Source organism: Falco biarmicus, chromosome 7, assembly GCF_023638135.1.
Source record: "Falco biarmicus isolate bFalBia1 chromosome 7, bFalBia1.pri, whole genome shotgun sequence".
NCBI lineage: Eukaryota > Metazoa > Chordata > Aves > Falconiformes > Falconidae > Falco > Falco biarmicus.
Window position 1 is genome coordinate 31,324,851 of NC_079294.1, and position 13,196 is coordinate 31,338,046.

The 13,196-nt window shown below is 44.3% G+C and overlaps 1 protein-coding gene across 1 annotated transcript in view; it reads left to right on the forward strand.

Annotated features, from left to right (window-relative positions):
- Positions 1 to 13,196, forward strand: part of LOC130152426 (ras and Rab interactor 3-like) — a 175,191-nt gene extending 161,995 nt beyond the window's left edge. The window contains exons 25-27 of the mRNA XM_056345971.1: positions 6,151 to 6,282; positions 9,884 to 10,047; positions 12,001 to 13,196. Of these exons, the coding sequence (XP_056201946.1) occupies positions 6,151 to 6,282; positions 9,884 to 10,047; positions 12,001 to 12,309 (605 nt within the window). The 3' untranslated portion in view covers positions 12,310 to 13,196. The remainder of the gene's footprint in view (positions 1 to 6,150; positions 6,283 to 9,883; positions 10,048 to 12,000) is intronic.

A 13,196-nucleotide genomic window follows, 5' to 3' on the forward strand; every position in this document is an offset into this window, starting at 1 on the left:
AAGGAGTTCTTTGGTTTGATTGAAATTCATACTACATGAAAAAATCTGCCTGAAAAATTCACTGTGGTTGAAGTCCCTGATACATGACTATGAACTGAATGGGTCAGATCCTCAGCTGGCTTGAACTAACATTTATCCCTCAAGTTGAAGGCAATCAACTTTTGAATCTGATTCATCACAAAGAATCAGGAAGGCAACTTCACAATCTTTGTCAATACACCTTTCTCCCAACAGACCGCTGAGTACAACTCTAAGATATAAGTCTATGGTGAAGTAGGACTCATTACAGCTACATGTAGTTGTAGGTGGCCACAGATGGGTAACATGTCTGGCTTCTCATTATAGACAATGGAGACTTACTCACTGGAGTTCAGTTGATTCATCTGGCTAGATGTAGGTGTCTGCTTTAGGGTGAGATGACTCATGACAAACTCCGCTGACGATATTGATTAGTCCATCATTGGCTATAAAAGGAGTTTAGGGGTACTGGTTCAGACGTTCACATGTAGAGTGTAGGTAGTGGTATTAGTAAGTGAATCCTCCCCAAAGGGACAATTATTATACCATGGTGGTGTCTCAGTGAGCTTTTCCAAGTTCTGCACAAACTTAAATAACAGCAACATATGCCTCCAAGAATGTAACCTATGATCTAAAAATATGTAACCTGACTGCTAAAGATACTAGGAGTAGTTAGTACGAATAACAAGCATTAAAAGAATTAAAAAGAAGAGTCTGGAAATCCAATCCACCCCTCACAAACTGGCTGGCATTTTTTTGTGGCATTTTTTCATCTGCGCATTAGAAAAAGTAAGAGGCAGGACTCATGGGGAGCTATAAGCTCCCACTTCTCTGACTGCACCTGCATTTGGAAGGCATGCCCAAATACCACAGAGAGAGTCAGGCACATAGCTGATTTATACAGAGGAACTGTAATCTTATGTAGAAACAACCTACTAATTATTTATCTTTCAGAAATACCTTTACTCAGACAAAATGTCAAAGGTATATTGCGTGGTAGCAGTAGAATGAGGATCTGCTTTTTGCTCTATCAAAACCACAAGCGACACTTGTGGAGTGATAAACAAGATGCAAATCTGCAATGTGTGGTGTATACTGGCAGTGGTAAGCCTGGAGCACCCACCCTTGTGCTACCTGGGAGCTACCACTCTGTGGAAGAGAACTGATGGAAAAGCAAAAATAGAGGAGCAGTAGGCATTGGTTTATGAAGAAATACTGTGTGAGACAAACACGCAAAACCTGATCAGTCCATGAGTGGGAAAGATCAGGCACGGAAAGGGTCAAAGCTTAAGCTGGAACTTTGAAAGATGGGGAGACTGCTTTCTGAGGAGATTCAAGATGAATGAACAGGGGAACAATTTTCTTACTGCAACATTTTTAACTTGTGGACTACCTAAGGTTATGAAGCTTCATTGTTTGAGTATCTTTGAACTGCACAGAGCTGGAGTATATGGTTCAAAACCAGTTTTGTACTAGTGATGGAGTTGGCTAGGTGACTGGCTCTAAAACATCTGATTTAATAATTCCTATTGCATAGTTCCACATGGCTAATGCACAGTCTGCTTTTGGAAAAAGAGGATGGGTAGGACACATATTTCGTTGGAATATTTCTAGTCCTTAACTTTTAGAATGAAGTTTGCCATCCCCTGTAGGATTGAGCAGCTGGATATTAGTTGCCCTGATGCATTCCTGTATGGCTGCGCACTAGACAAAGGCGTGGACATGCAGCAGTGTATCTTCAGTGGGGTAGCTGAGCTTGTGAAAAGGCCACTAGCCTCAAACTTCAGCAGCCAGTGTAGGACCGATACTAGAAGCTCTAAAACTATGTCAGAGCAATGCCACCACACTGCTCATTATCACATCTCACTTCTGAGAAGGAAAATAAAGCTATACATAACACCTTCACTTTGTTGTCTTTAGGAAGAGGATATTTGTATTAAGTTGCTATTAATGAAGGCTGATGGACTAGAGGTTATGTTTTTTCTGGCTAGCACAATGTCTACATTTGCATTAAAGAGTCTGTTCCCCTTGAAAAATTTGAACTAATTCTTCTGATCTGAAAAACATATTCTTTTTAAGTGGATTCATGCTGCCTGCATGTATTAACTCTCTTAATTCAACTATACCATAAATCAAACCTTGCTGAAGTAGTATGGGATAGACAAGAGACAGCAAAATGCTGGTGAGTGGAAGAATGGTAACAATCTTTTCTTACGATCTTGAACAGATCTCATTTAACCTTTCTGTACCTCAGCTTTCCCAGCTATAAAATGAGGCTAAAATTCGTATTCCCTGGTAAGCTGCTGCTAGTCATCATGCCAGTGGTTCTAAAATATTACAGCAAGGTGCAGAGCATCATCACTGTCTGCTGATTGTCAGAATATACATGGAGGGAAAAGACATGTATGAATGTGTTAAAATAGGCTGTAATTTCTTTATGGGGGCTTGGGCAAAATTCCAGTTGCTTTAAATCATGTATTTAATTAATAACCATCTATTCAAGTGCTGTATTCCAGCCAGGAGCTGACGTTGTATTTGCTTCACTATAAACATAACAGGATGAGTTTGTGGCAGAAGAGAAGGCTTATTTTAAGCTTCTTATAGATATTTATGAAATAAATGTTTCCTGATCCTGCAGGGAAGAAGGGGAAATAAAGCAAGCAAGTCATATCTGGAGTAAGACAATACCACCTTGAACAAGCAAGCTCAGTCCCAGTGTCACTGAGACCACTGGCAGGGTCAGAGCTAGATTTAACTCCATCAGCTGCAAATAGACCTCTCTGTGAGAGACCACAGATGGAGCTAGAAATGCAAGTTGGGGAACTTGGCTCTGGCCCAGATTGAAAGTGGAGCTGAGGAGGTAGCAGCCTGCAGAGAACATCCGTGCTGCAGCTCCCAGATGGATACTGGTTAGTGCCCTGCTGCCTTTCATGGCACAGGGAGCATGTGTGTTGCAGGGTGCTAAGCAGCACCAACCTCAGGTGTCTTGGTTCACAGGCACTTTTTCATGTATCTTTGTGCCTCTTGGTCATATTTGAGTTGCTGACAGCACCTATTATCCCCATGGATGGATTGAGATACGGGCATCTCAGGGCCATACGTGGTCTGATGGCTGTACAGGTCTAAGTTAGTCCCTGTGCCGGCTGTTAATCCAAGGCAAGGAGAACAAGGGGAGGTTCAGAGTTCCGCCCTCTAAGGCACCTATCCTTTGGCTCCATGTGCAGTCGGTGGGGAGAAGCTGTTGCGATGCCTACAAGGAGCAGGCACAATATGCCATGCCTGACCTGCCCTAGGCAACACGGGAAGTTTGTGGCAACACACAGATCCTTGATGATTAGCTTTGCTTTTCTCTTGTTGACACCTACAGCTCCTGCTGACTTCAGCTTTAGCTACAGACGTGGGTATTTAAGAATTAGGCTTCATATTCCCACAAGTGGATTAAAATGATGTCTAGTAATTTATGCAGGTTATGAGCATACAGAATATGGAGAATGAGTACTCTTTCCATTATTGCAGTCAGACATCCCTGCTCTGAGTTTATTGATCAAAAAGAAACTGTATACCAGATTTTTGCATTTAAGCCATATAAACATCTGGAAGTCCAATAATATTTCTATGAAATCTTGAAGTTGAGAAAGTTTTATAAAAAGGGCTGGTGGGCAGAGCAGCTAAATCAGCTTAGAGAAATGAGATAGCAGTGAAAAATAATTGACTCAGTGCCTGCTTGTACATACAACCACTTCTCAGATAATAAAAAAGAAATAGAGAGATTCTCTAGTTCTTGAAAAGAATCCTCTTAACTTTCATTTCAGTTGACACTAGAAGTTGATGGCTGGGGCCATGGAACTGTTTAGTTCCAAGTTGATGTTTCCACTCTGCATTGGTTGGTCAGTCCATTATCTGTTTGGTGATCTCTTTTGGTGACATTTTATTTAAAAACAAAAACAAAAACAAAAACAAAACAGCATTTTTTTTCCAGTCAATAGGAATTCGTGTTGTGAAGTAGCAACTTCCTTGGATGCCCTAGCAGACACAACATGGATTGGTCATGAAAAAGAAGTGGTAGGGAAGAGAAAATTCTGCTATTGGTGTTGCACTGGAAATCCCTTGGCCTTCAGTAAATCAGAAGCACCCAGTCCATGCCACTGGTCAGTAACTACAACATCATAAAGAAAAAGTTTTTAAAGAAGGGTAGTAAGTGAGCCTAGCAAACTCTTTGGTACTTCATCTTCCTTTAGTTTTATGCAGAGCTAACTCTGTTGGCATCTGATTTACTCAGGTCAAAAGGAGAACAGGGCTTTTCTCTGTGCAGTTTTTCTAGTACATTTCCATGTCTTAGTTTTGCTAGACAATATTAAATAGCTGTAATACTAAGCTGCTTGTGTTAATATATATGACAGTAATGAATTAGATCTTTCACAGAGCTGAAGCTTTCACAGAGGCATAAGCCAAGGCAACAACAGACAAACAAAATGTCCATCCAGCTGTTAATGAAACCATAAAGTCCTTTTATAGTTTGGTTGAAGACCTAAGGCTGTATCATTTAAGTAAAGGCAACCATAATAAAGCAAACAGAATTGAAAGCGTTAATCCAGCTTTCATTAAATAAATTGTCTTTGTTGCAGCATGTGGGGACTGTTAGACAGAGTTACAGCCCTGACGGTCTGTCATCTTCCAACAGTTTGTTTTAACTGAATCAACTTTCTGTTCACTAGATATTACTGGGTTTACTTTAAAGCCACATCTATTATATTTTTTTTAAAATCAGGGGCTAAGATCATGTTTATTTGAGGCTTCAGAAGAATATCTTTCTTTGCCAGTGCAGAATCTGTATCAGCTATGATGACAAAAAAGGAAAGCTGACTCATGGCAAAGACTTGAAATAAGTAAGTGGGAACATTTGAGAAATAGGAATTTGTGCCCTACCATGGAAAACCATGTGGACTATGGGCCAGAAATGGCTAGGGCATAATTTCACCAAAGCTACATCCAGGATAGCTTTGATTCTTTACAAGTGAGACACACATGGCCCGTGAAACGATACACATGGCCCATGGAACCAACACATGGAAGTGCTCAGATGAGGAAAAACTGCCCACAGTCTAAGGGAGGACATGCAGAATGAAAGCAATCTGGTCTTAGGTTAAGAGTAATGGTCAGCTCGGAATGTTGGGAAGATAGGTCTGTAAAGCAACTTGTTATTATGGGTTCCATGATGAACTTATGAGATGTTGGTGGAAAGTGAAAGCATCTTTCAAATAAGAAAAGTAACCCTTTGCGAAGCTTCAGTTTGGATTCTATTTTAAGTAGTAGTTATTTATAATAGTGACTGTTAACTATGTATGCTTTTTTGTCCTCGGAGATCCCAAAGAGCTCTTACAGCTTACATATAAGATCACTTTGTTGATTTTGTTGATAAGGATGTTTTAAACACAGGAAATTTTGAGCCCATGAGCAGCTGTTCCTGTAGCACTTGCTGCACACCAAGGCCAAAAACTAGTCTAAGTACAATGTGAAAGGCTTTTTGTTTTCTTAGACACCATGGCTGGAAAGATGCTTCCTCTTAAAATCCTAGCTTTTGGGAGACTGTTTTAATTAGGAACATGGAGTGTGATATTTTGCCTTCTGAAGGAAATCCTCAGTCCGAAAACCCACTATTCTATTTTCTGTTCTTTGGTCCCACATATACAGCAAACCTAAGAGAATAAATATCCCTAATGCATGTAGACAACTTCACTGCTAACACTGCAAACCTGGATTGCAGTCTTGATGGCAGTGTCAAATCAGAGGGCTGAGCTGGCAGCCTTTACACTTTTCCAGGATTGTCATTTGTCTGTGATCCATGAAGTTTAAGTTTCTTTTTCCCCAGTTAATAAAGAATGGCAGAAATGGAACTCACTGAAAATTTTCTAGCTCTTATTTTGGGCTTGAAGCAAGTTTACTTACTTTTAAAGTGAACTAGCTTTCCCTTTGTCAGCATTTTTCTTTGCTGATGCTTTCAAGCTTTAACTCTTCAGATAGTGTAAACTAAAGTCTGCAAAGGACATGCTGGCTGAGAAGCTGTCATTGTTGTTTGGGAACGTGTCTTTGTAGTAAGTTTATTGGGACCACTCTGTGTTTCTCTTTGCTCAGGGAAGCCCTACGGTGCAGATGACTTCCTGCCTGTGCTCATGTATGTGTTGGCCCGCAGCAATTTGGCTGACGTCCTTCTGAATGTGGAGTATATGATGGAGCTCATGGACCCTGCTCTGCAGCTAGGGGAAGGTAGGAGGAGTACAGTATCTGCTCTGGGGATATTCGCTTTGGAGATCATTATTTACCTTGCTACAGTGTTTGTGAAAGTGAGGTGGCAAGGCTCTGGCTAGGCTTTGTGGATAAACTTTGGCCAAGCTTTTATAAATCTGAGGCTTTAAAATTATTGTCAAACACTTTTAACTGTTTTTAGCAGTGCAGTGCCATTAGACACCAGCTAGAAAGGCAGGGACCCAGCATAAAAGGCTGAGAGAGTTGGGGTTACTCAGCCTGGAAAAGAGAAGGCTCTTATAGCAGCCTTTCAACACCTAAAGGGGGCTTATAAGAAAGATGAGGACAGACTTTTCAGTAGGGCCTGTAGCGATAGGACAAGGGGGAATGATTTTAAACTAAAAGAGGGTAAATTTAGATTAGATATTAGAAAGAAATTCTTTACTGTGAGGGTGGCAAGACACTGGCACAGGCTGCCCAGAGAAGCTGTGGATGCCCCATCCCTGCAGTGTTCAAGGCCAGGCTGGATGGGGCTTTGAGCAACCTGGTCTAGTGGAAGGTGTCCCTGCCCATGGCCAGGGGGTTGGAACTAGATGATCTTTGAGGTTCCTTCCAACTCAAACCATTCTACAGGTCTGATTCTATGACAAATGAGAACTGAGTTGCTTGACTACTAACCTAGAGCAGAGGGATCTAGTTTCCTTGGCCCAAAGGCTGAAAAGTTAAAAGGTGTTCTCCTAAAATTAAACTGCTGCTGCAGTCCATTGTGTGGACACTTTTTATTTATTCCAGTGAGAAAAGAACACGTTTCTTCAACTGCATCATATGCCTAGAGCCATATATCATTCTCATGGCCACTCTACTCCTAAATTTGAGTGACCCCTTCGACAGTGTTCTCTGGCTGAGTATCATAGCAAGGCAAAGAAAGGAGAGTCACATTGGAGAGGAATATGGAGTTTGGATGTGAATAAAGACCTCTTCTATTACAGGGATAAATATGCCAGGGAACTGTGGGCCTTTAGTTACCGCTTGGGAAGCAAATGGTACTAACAGTGACGGGGGGAAAACAGATCATTTATCACCAGGTAGTCACCAAACCAATAAAATGGGTTTATTTTAGACTTTATAAGTACTGAGGTTCTAGAAGGGGGCTCTGGATGAGCAACAGCAGACAAATTTAATTTATATTAAATGGAGGTATAGGTCTGTAACAAAGAGCATGTCATCCCCGCACAGTGCAGAAGTGGGCAAAATTACTAACAGAATGAGCAGCAGCAATGCAATCGTATTAGTTAGGGCTTTCTGCACTGGCTGATTTTTCTGCTGAAAAGAATTGTTAGCAGAAAAAATGTTAGCCTAAGGAAAGCATTTTGCTGACATAACTAAGCTGGTTTTGGTAACTAGGCTTCCCACAGGTTCTTCCTTTCAAAAGGGCACACTACCAGGCGGGTTACTGAAGTCAGCGGGGTTGGGGAGCTCAGGGTATCAAAGGCAAAGCTGGCTGAAAGTTCTCTTAAGTCAAAGATGCAAAGACTGTGTGAGATGTGCCCTCCAGGCAAAGGGGAAAAATTAAGTGAGGCAGTTCCAGATCGAACTGGCTGAAATAATCACATCAGAAAGGAGACTAGGAGTAACTGGGGATACAGGGAATGGAAAAAAAAGAAAAAAAAAAAAAAAAAAAAAAGAACACTTCAATGAAGACATCTCTGAGATTGCAAAGTGCAGGGCTGGAACAGGAAGTGGCAAAAGTTAACTTGAGTTAGGCCTTTCAAAGTTAAATGGCAAAAGGTGATTCAGGCATTGAGATACAAGGGAAAAAAGGAAAGCAGAAGTGAGGAAACTGTGAAGTTATGTGAGGTCAATACACAAAATCATTTAAATCTGGCCTGCAAATTAAAACTTTACTTTTAATTTTATAACAACAGTGATGTGGATTACTGGGGCAAAGGCAAGGATAGAAGATGGGGAATGACTGTGTGGAAATAAGATACTGGAAAGTGGAAGAAAAATTAATCCTTAAAGAATATGTCATAGGGGGCTAGGAGATCTTCCTCCCTGAATTATGAGGGAAGGGCTACACCAGGCTGCAGGTCCCATCCTGGTCAGAACAGGAGGAATGACAGACAGGGGAAGGCAGTAACTATGTTTAAGACAGGGAAAGTGGCACTGGCAAACCTGTTATCGGGCAGCATGTCGTGGGAGACAACACAGAAGTGGTGTTCTGGGTGTGTGCAGGCCCACACAGCTGTGGGACGCTCCTCATCGGATCCACCCGAGTACAGACAGTAAGATGGCAGCGACTTGTCTCTCCTCTCCCCCGCCAAACTCTGACGGTGCTCTGCAAAGGCCGCCCTTCCTGCCCGCCCCCGCCGAAGCGGCCCGCCGCGGTGGCTGCGGGGCTGGCCGGGGCGGCGCGGCGCCGTTAGTGGTGTGGCAGTGCCACCCCGCGGCAGCGGCCGCCGTGGGGCCCCTCACCGGCCGGCACCCCCGCCGCGCCGCCGGGCGAGCCAGCGCTGGGCCGGCCCGGGCCGGGCCGAGGCAGCCGCGGGGGGCGCCGTGCGGGCCCGGGGCGGCCGCTCGCACCGCTTCAGCCCGGCGCGCTGTCGCCTGGGGGCCCGGGGGACGCGTCCCCACCCTCGCTGCCCCCGGGACGCCGCGGGGCTGCTCCAGCAGCTGCCCGCTGCCCTCTCGCAGGAGAGCCCGGGCTGAGCCCCGGGGCAGCCGGCAGAGCCAGCGCTGCGGGTGAGCGGTGCTGGGGTGCCATGCAGCCTGGGCAGCCCCCTCCTCATGTTAACCCTGTCCTCATACCAGGGCTTACCTCCTGCTTTGCTGACGAACCCTGTGCTTATCATGAGCTTCCCTGGCTGCTGGAGCTGGTTACTTGTTGCAGCAGCAGTCAGGGAGTTTCTGAAGGAAAAGGGCTGGCTGTGGGCTTTTCCTGCTTTGTCCCCGGTTTCTCTGTTTTAGCAAGATTTACCCAGCAACTCTGAACAGTCCGGGAATTACTCTCAGCCAAGCAGCTGGGCTCCCTGTCTAGTTGATAGAGATGGAGGGACTACAGGGTAACTTGTCCTTACAGGTCTGAGACATCCTGCAACAATGCTGAGCCCACAGGGGACCTAAACATTAGAGGGGCTGAATCCAGGCCTTATACTTTTCCTACAGAGCGCTCACTATGATTGTTACTTTCCCCCTGCATTATGGGGAATGCTCAGGAGCCCAGATTACTTACTTGTTGTACTGGCCTTGTTAAGCACAACACAATGATGGCCGTGCCCCCAAAACCAAACCATCTGTGGTCAAAGGCGTTGGTTTGGGTTTGTTTGTGAGACCTGCTTTTGTACTCATTTACCTTCAGTCTCTGTTTCCTCCTAGGGCACCTACAGCCTCAGCAGTCTGGGCAGTGACATTGCTGTGAAGCAGAAGGAGGTGGAGGATGCTGGCTGTTAGGTGTTCCTTCTCTTGGGTTAACATCAGACACCCCTGCAACTCCCTGCAGCGAGGCCCAGATAGTGCGAGTGTTAGACAACTGCCACTGCACGGGCACAAGCAGTCAGGATGGAATTGGAAATGGATGGCCTGTGCTGGTGTGATGTTTATACAAGACCACCTTCTTTTGCAGGCTCCTATTATTTAACCACCACCTATGGGGCACTGGAGCACATCAAGAACTACGACAAAATCACTGTCACACGGCAGCTGAGCATGGAGGTGCAGGACTCCATTCACCGCTGGGAGCGACGGAGGACACTGAACAAGGCGCGGGCTTCCCGCTCATCAGTGCAGGTAGCTGACGTTATTTTCTAGGGAAAAAGCCTGGAAGATGAACATGCTCTCACTATACTAAGTTTTAATATGATAATTATTTTTTTAAGGTAACCCAAATCACTATTAAAAAACAAGAGTACATACATACAGTGCAAGATTTCTAAATTTTAAAAAACACACCTCATTTGAAATATATAATACTTAACAAAATGCATTTTGAAATCTTGAAGTACTCTCACAACAGTATAATTTTAAATATGACTGCAGAGTGATTTTGTTGTGCTTTCTTGAAGGAGGTACGCTAGAGGCCTTCACATGTGGAGAGCTGTGGTGGGGAGGCAGGGAGCCCTTCTCCTGCATCACCCTTAGGGGCTGGGGGAATCACAGAGTCATAGAATGGTTTGGGTTGGAAGGAACCTTAAAGGTCATCTAGTTCCAAACCCCTGCCACAGGCAGGGACACCTGCCACTAGACCAGGTTGCTCAAAGCCCCATTCAGCCTGGCCTTGAACACTGCCACGGATGGGGCATCCACAGCTGCTCTGGGCAGCCTGTGCCAGTGCCTCACCGCCCTCACTGAAGTAAAGAATTTCTTTCTAATATCTAATCTAATTCTACCCTTTCTCAGCTTAAAGCCATTATTACCCTTTGTCCTATCACTGCATGCCCTTGTAAAAAGTCCCTCTCTGGCCTTCTGGTAGGCCCCCTTTAGGTACTACAAGGGGGTATCTTAATGAGCTAAGCTGAGATGTGAGCAGGCTATGTGGGGGTGGTTCCTAGATGGCAGAAAGATGTAGGAGGACCTGAGACGTCTGGAGGGCCGGTCAGATGAGCATCTTCCAGAGTCTGGCTTTACCTGTCTGGCAGCAGGGAAGACCAAATAATGTCAGGTTAGCTTTGAAGCCCATGCTGTGTGTGGCCTGGTGAAGACCTCCCCACGCACCAGAGGGAGAGGGTCCCAGGAGAGATGGGTGTTTGGGGCCTCCAGCCATGATGAGGCTGGCTCCAGGACTGGGGTGCCCTGTCAGCCCCACGTCCTTTGATCAAATTGACACCCACAGGGAGGCAGCAAAGGCTACGTCTCAGGTTCTGTAAAGCCTTCACAATGCAAAACTGAAAATTGTGAATGCTTCCCCAGAAGATTCCCACCACCTCCAGCAACATTAAGGCAGGGTTTTTGTTCCTTTGAGTGAGAGGTAACATCAGAGACACGTGAGCCCATCCTGGCAGAGGTAAACAGCTTGCTGATGTGCCCCTGCACATCCCTCTGGCTGCCTTAATCATCTGCAGAGATACACCAAAATTCCTGGAAATTTTTTTGACCTTCACAGATACAAATTAAACACACAGGTTCCACCGTGACCAAAAGCTCTCTATATTCTGTTCCTCACGAGTTTGGCAGGAGGAAAGTTGTCCCAACAGTTGTTACGGCCTGAAACGGGATACAAGTAAATCAGCCTCCTCAGCATAACAACATAACTTCTTGTTTCCTTACTGAGGGAAGGAAGTTTGGAGGACACGCTCTCAAGATGCTGTTTGGGTGATGGAGTTGCAAAGGTCGCCACACTGCTAGTCCTTTCCTGTTACTGTGAGACGGGGTTTTCAGGCCAGATCTCTGAGGTTTTGGCTTGTTACTCTGGTCTTACTACTTTGCACCCTATTTCTTCAGGAGCTGTAGAAAGGTGGGAGAAGGAACTGCTGCAGACTGCTCCTTAAAATCACAAAAAAGCTTTCACTTACGTGTCTTTATAGGGCTAATTATTTCATTATTTGTTAGTTTAAGTATTTGCTGATTGAGAGGTTGTTTATCAGAGGGGACAGAAGAGAGAATAACTGGGGCATTAGAGGAGACTGGAGGATATTTGGGAGCATTTAGGAGCTCTAATCAGCTAGAGTTTTGGGCTGAATTCTGCCTCCTTCAGTCCCAAGTCACTGTGCTAACTGCAAGATCTATCCTCATGTATCTCTTCAGGACTTCATCTCTGTTTCCTTTCTGGAAATCGGTGCTCAGTCAAGGACACTTGCTTCCCGGAACGACACCACAGCTGAGCAGCTGAGCCAGCAGTGTGCTGAAAAGTTTGAAGTCTCCCATCCCAAGGATTATGGACTCTTTGTTTATGTTGATGACCAGTGGCTGCAGCTGGACAAAGACGCCCTTCCTCACCATATCAAAGCCTCCCTGCTGAAGAGTGAAATCAAGAAAGATTTCCATTTTATTTATAAACCAATAGATCATAAAGCCCCACCAGTTCCAATTGTCAAAGAGTCAGACTTTCCCTAAGGGCCATGCTGCTCTTCTGTTGTGTTTGCTGTCATCCTGGAAGGGCTGGAGAGTTTATCTCATGACATCCTCTGGTATCTGCAGACCTCAGAAAATCTCTGGAGCATGGCCTTCGACACAGGGCAGATGTGCTAATTGTAGATGCTGTCTTAATACAGGGCATTTCTCAGCAGAGTTCATTTGCAGAAATAAAAGGAGCATTCAGGAGAACATTAATCCTTTGGAAAACTTGAAGTATGAAACCTCAGAACCTCCCACTGGCAATGTCACAGAATGTAAATGGACAGTGGAGAAAATCCAGAGATCTTGCCGAGAAGGGGACTTTTACTCCATAATAAATTATGGCAGGTGTGAATCATCTCTGTGCACAAGGCCTGTGTCTGCACACACCTCAATGCTATCTGGAGGTAAGACTACGTTTATGCCTTATAGTATCTGTTCACCCAGTTTGAATAAATTGAGTCTTAGACGTCTAATGTATTCAGTGGCATAGGGTTGCCTCCGGTAGCAGAACTCCATCTCTGTCTTGCTGTCTACAACATGCCATTGCCTTTGAAATTCACACAATTACAGACCATGTAAGATGATCCTGTACCTTCACTAAAAATACATTTTCTGCCGTCTATTTGTCACTGAAATCAGGTAGCTTAGGCATTTTCATCAATGTATTTTTCTTAAAGATTGAAAGTCTTCACCGCCAGTTTTACATGTACAGCAGTTTTAATCACAGTGGTTGTATGATAGTGTCATTGGTTATTGTATATTTATTTCCATGTGTGATACAGTGCTATTATTTTAAAATAAGTGTTTGTAAAGAACTTAATAATTTTCCCAGTGTAGCAAACCAGATAAAATATGAAAGTAAAAAAGAGCTAGTATTAATTATC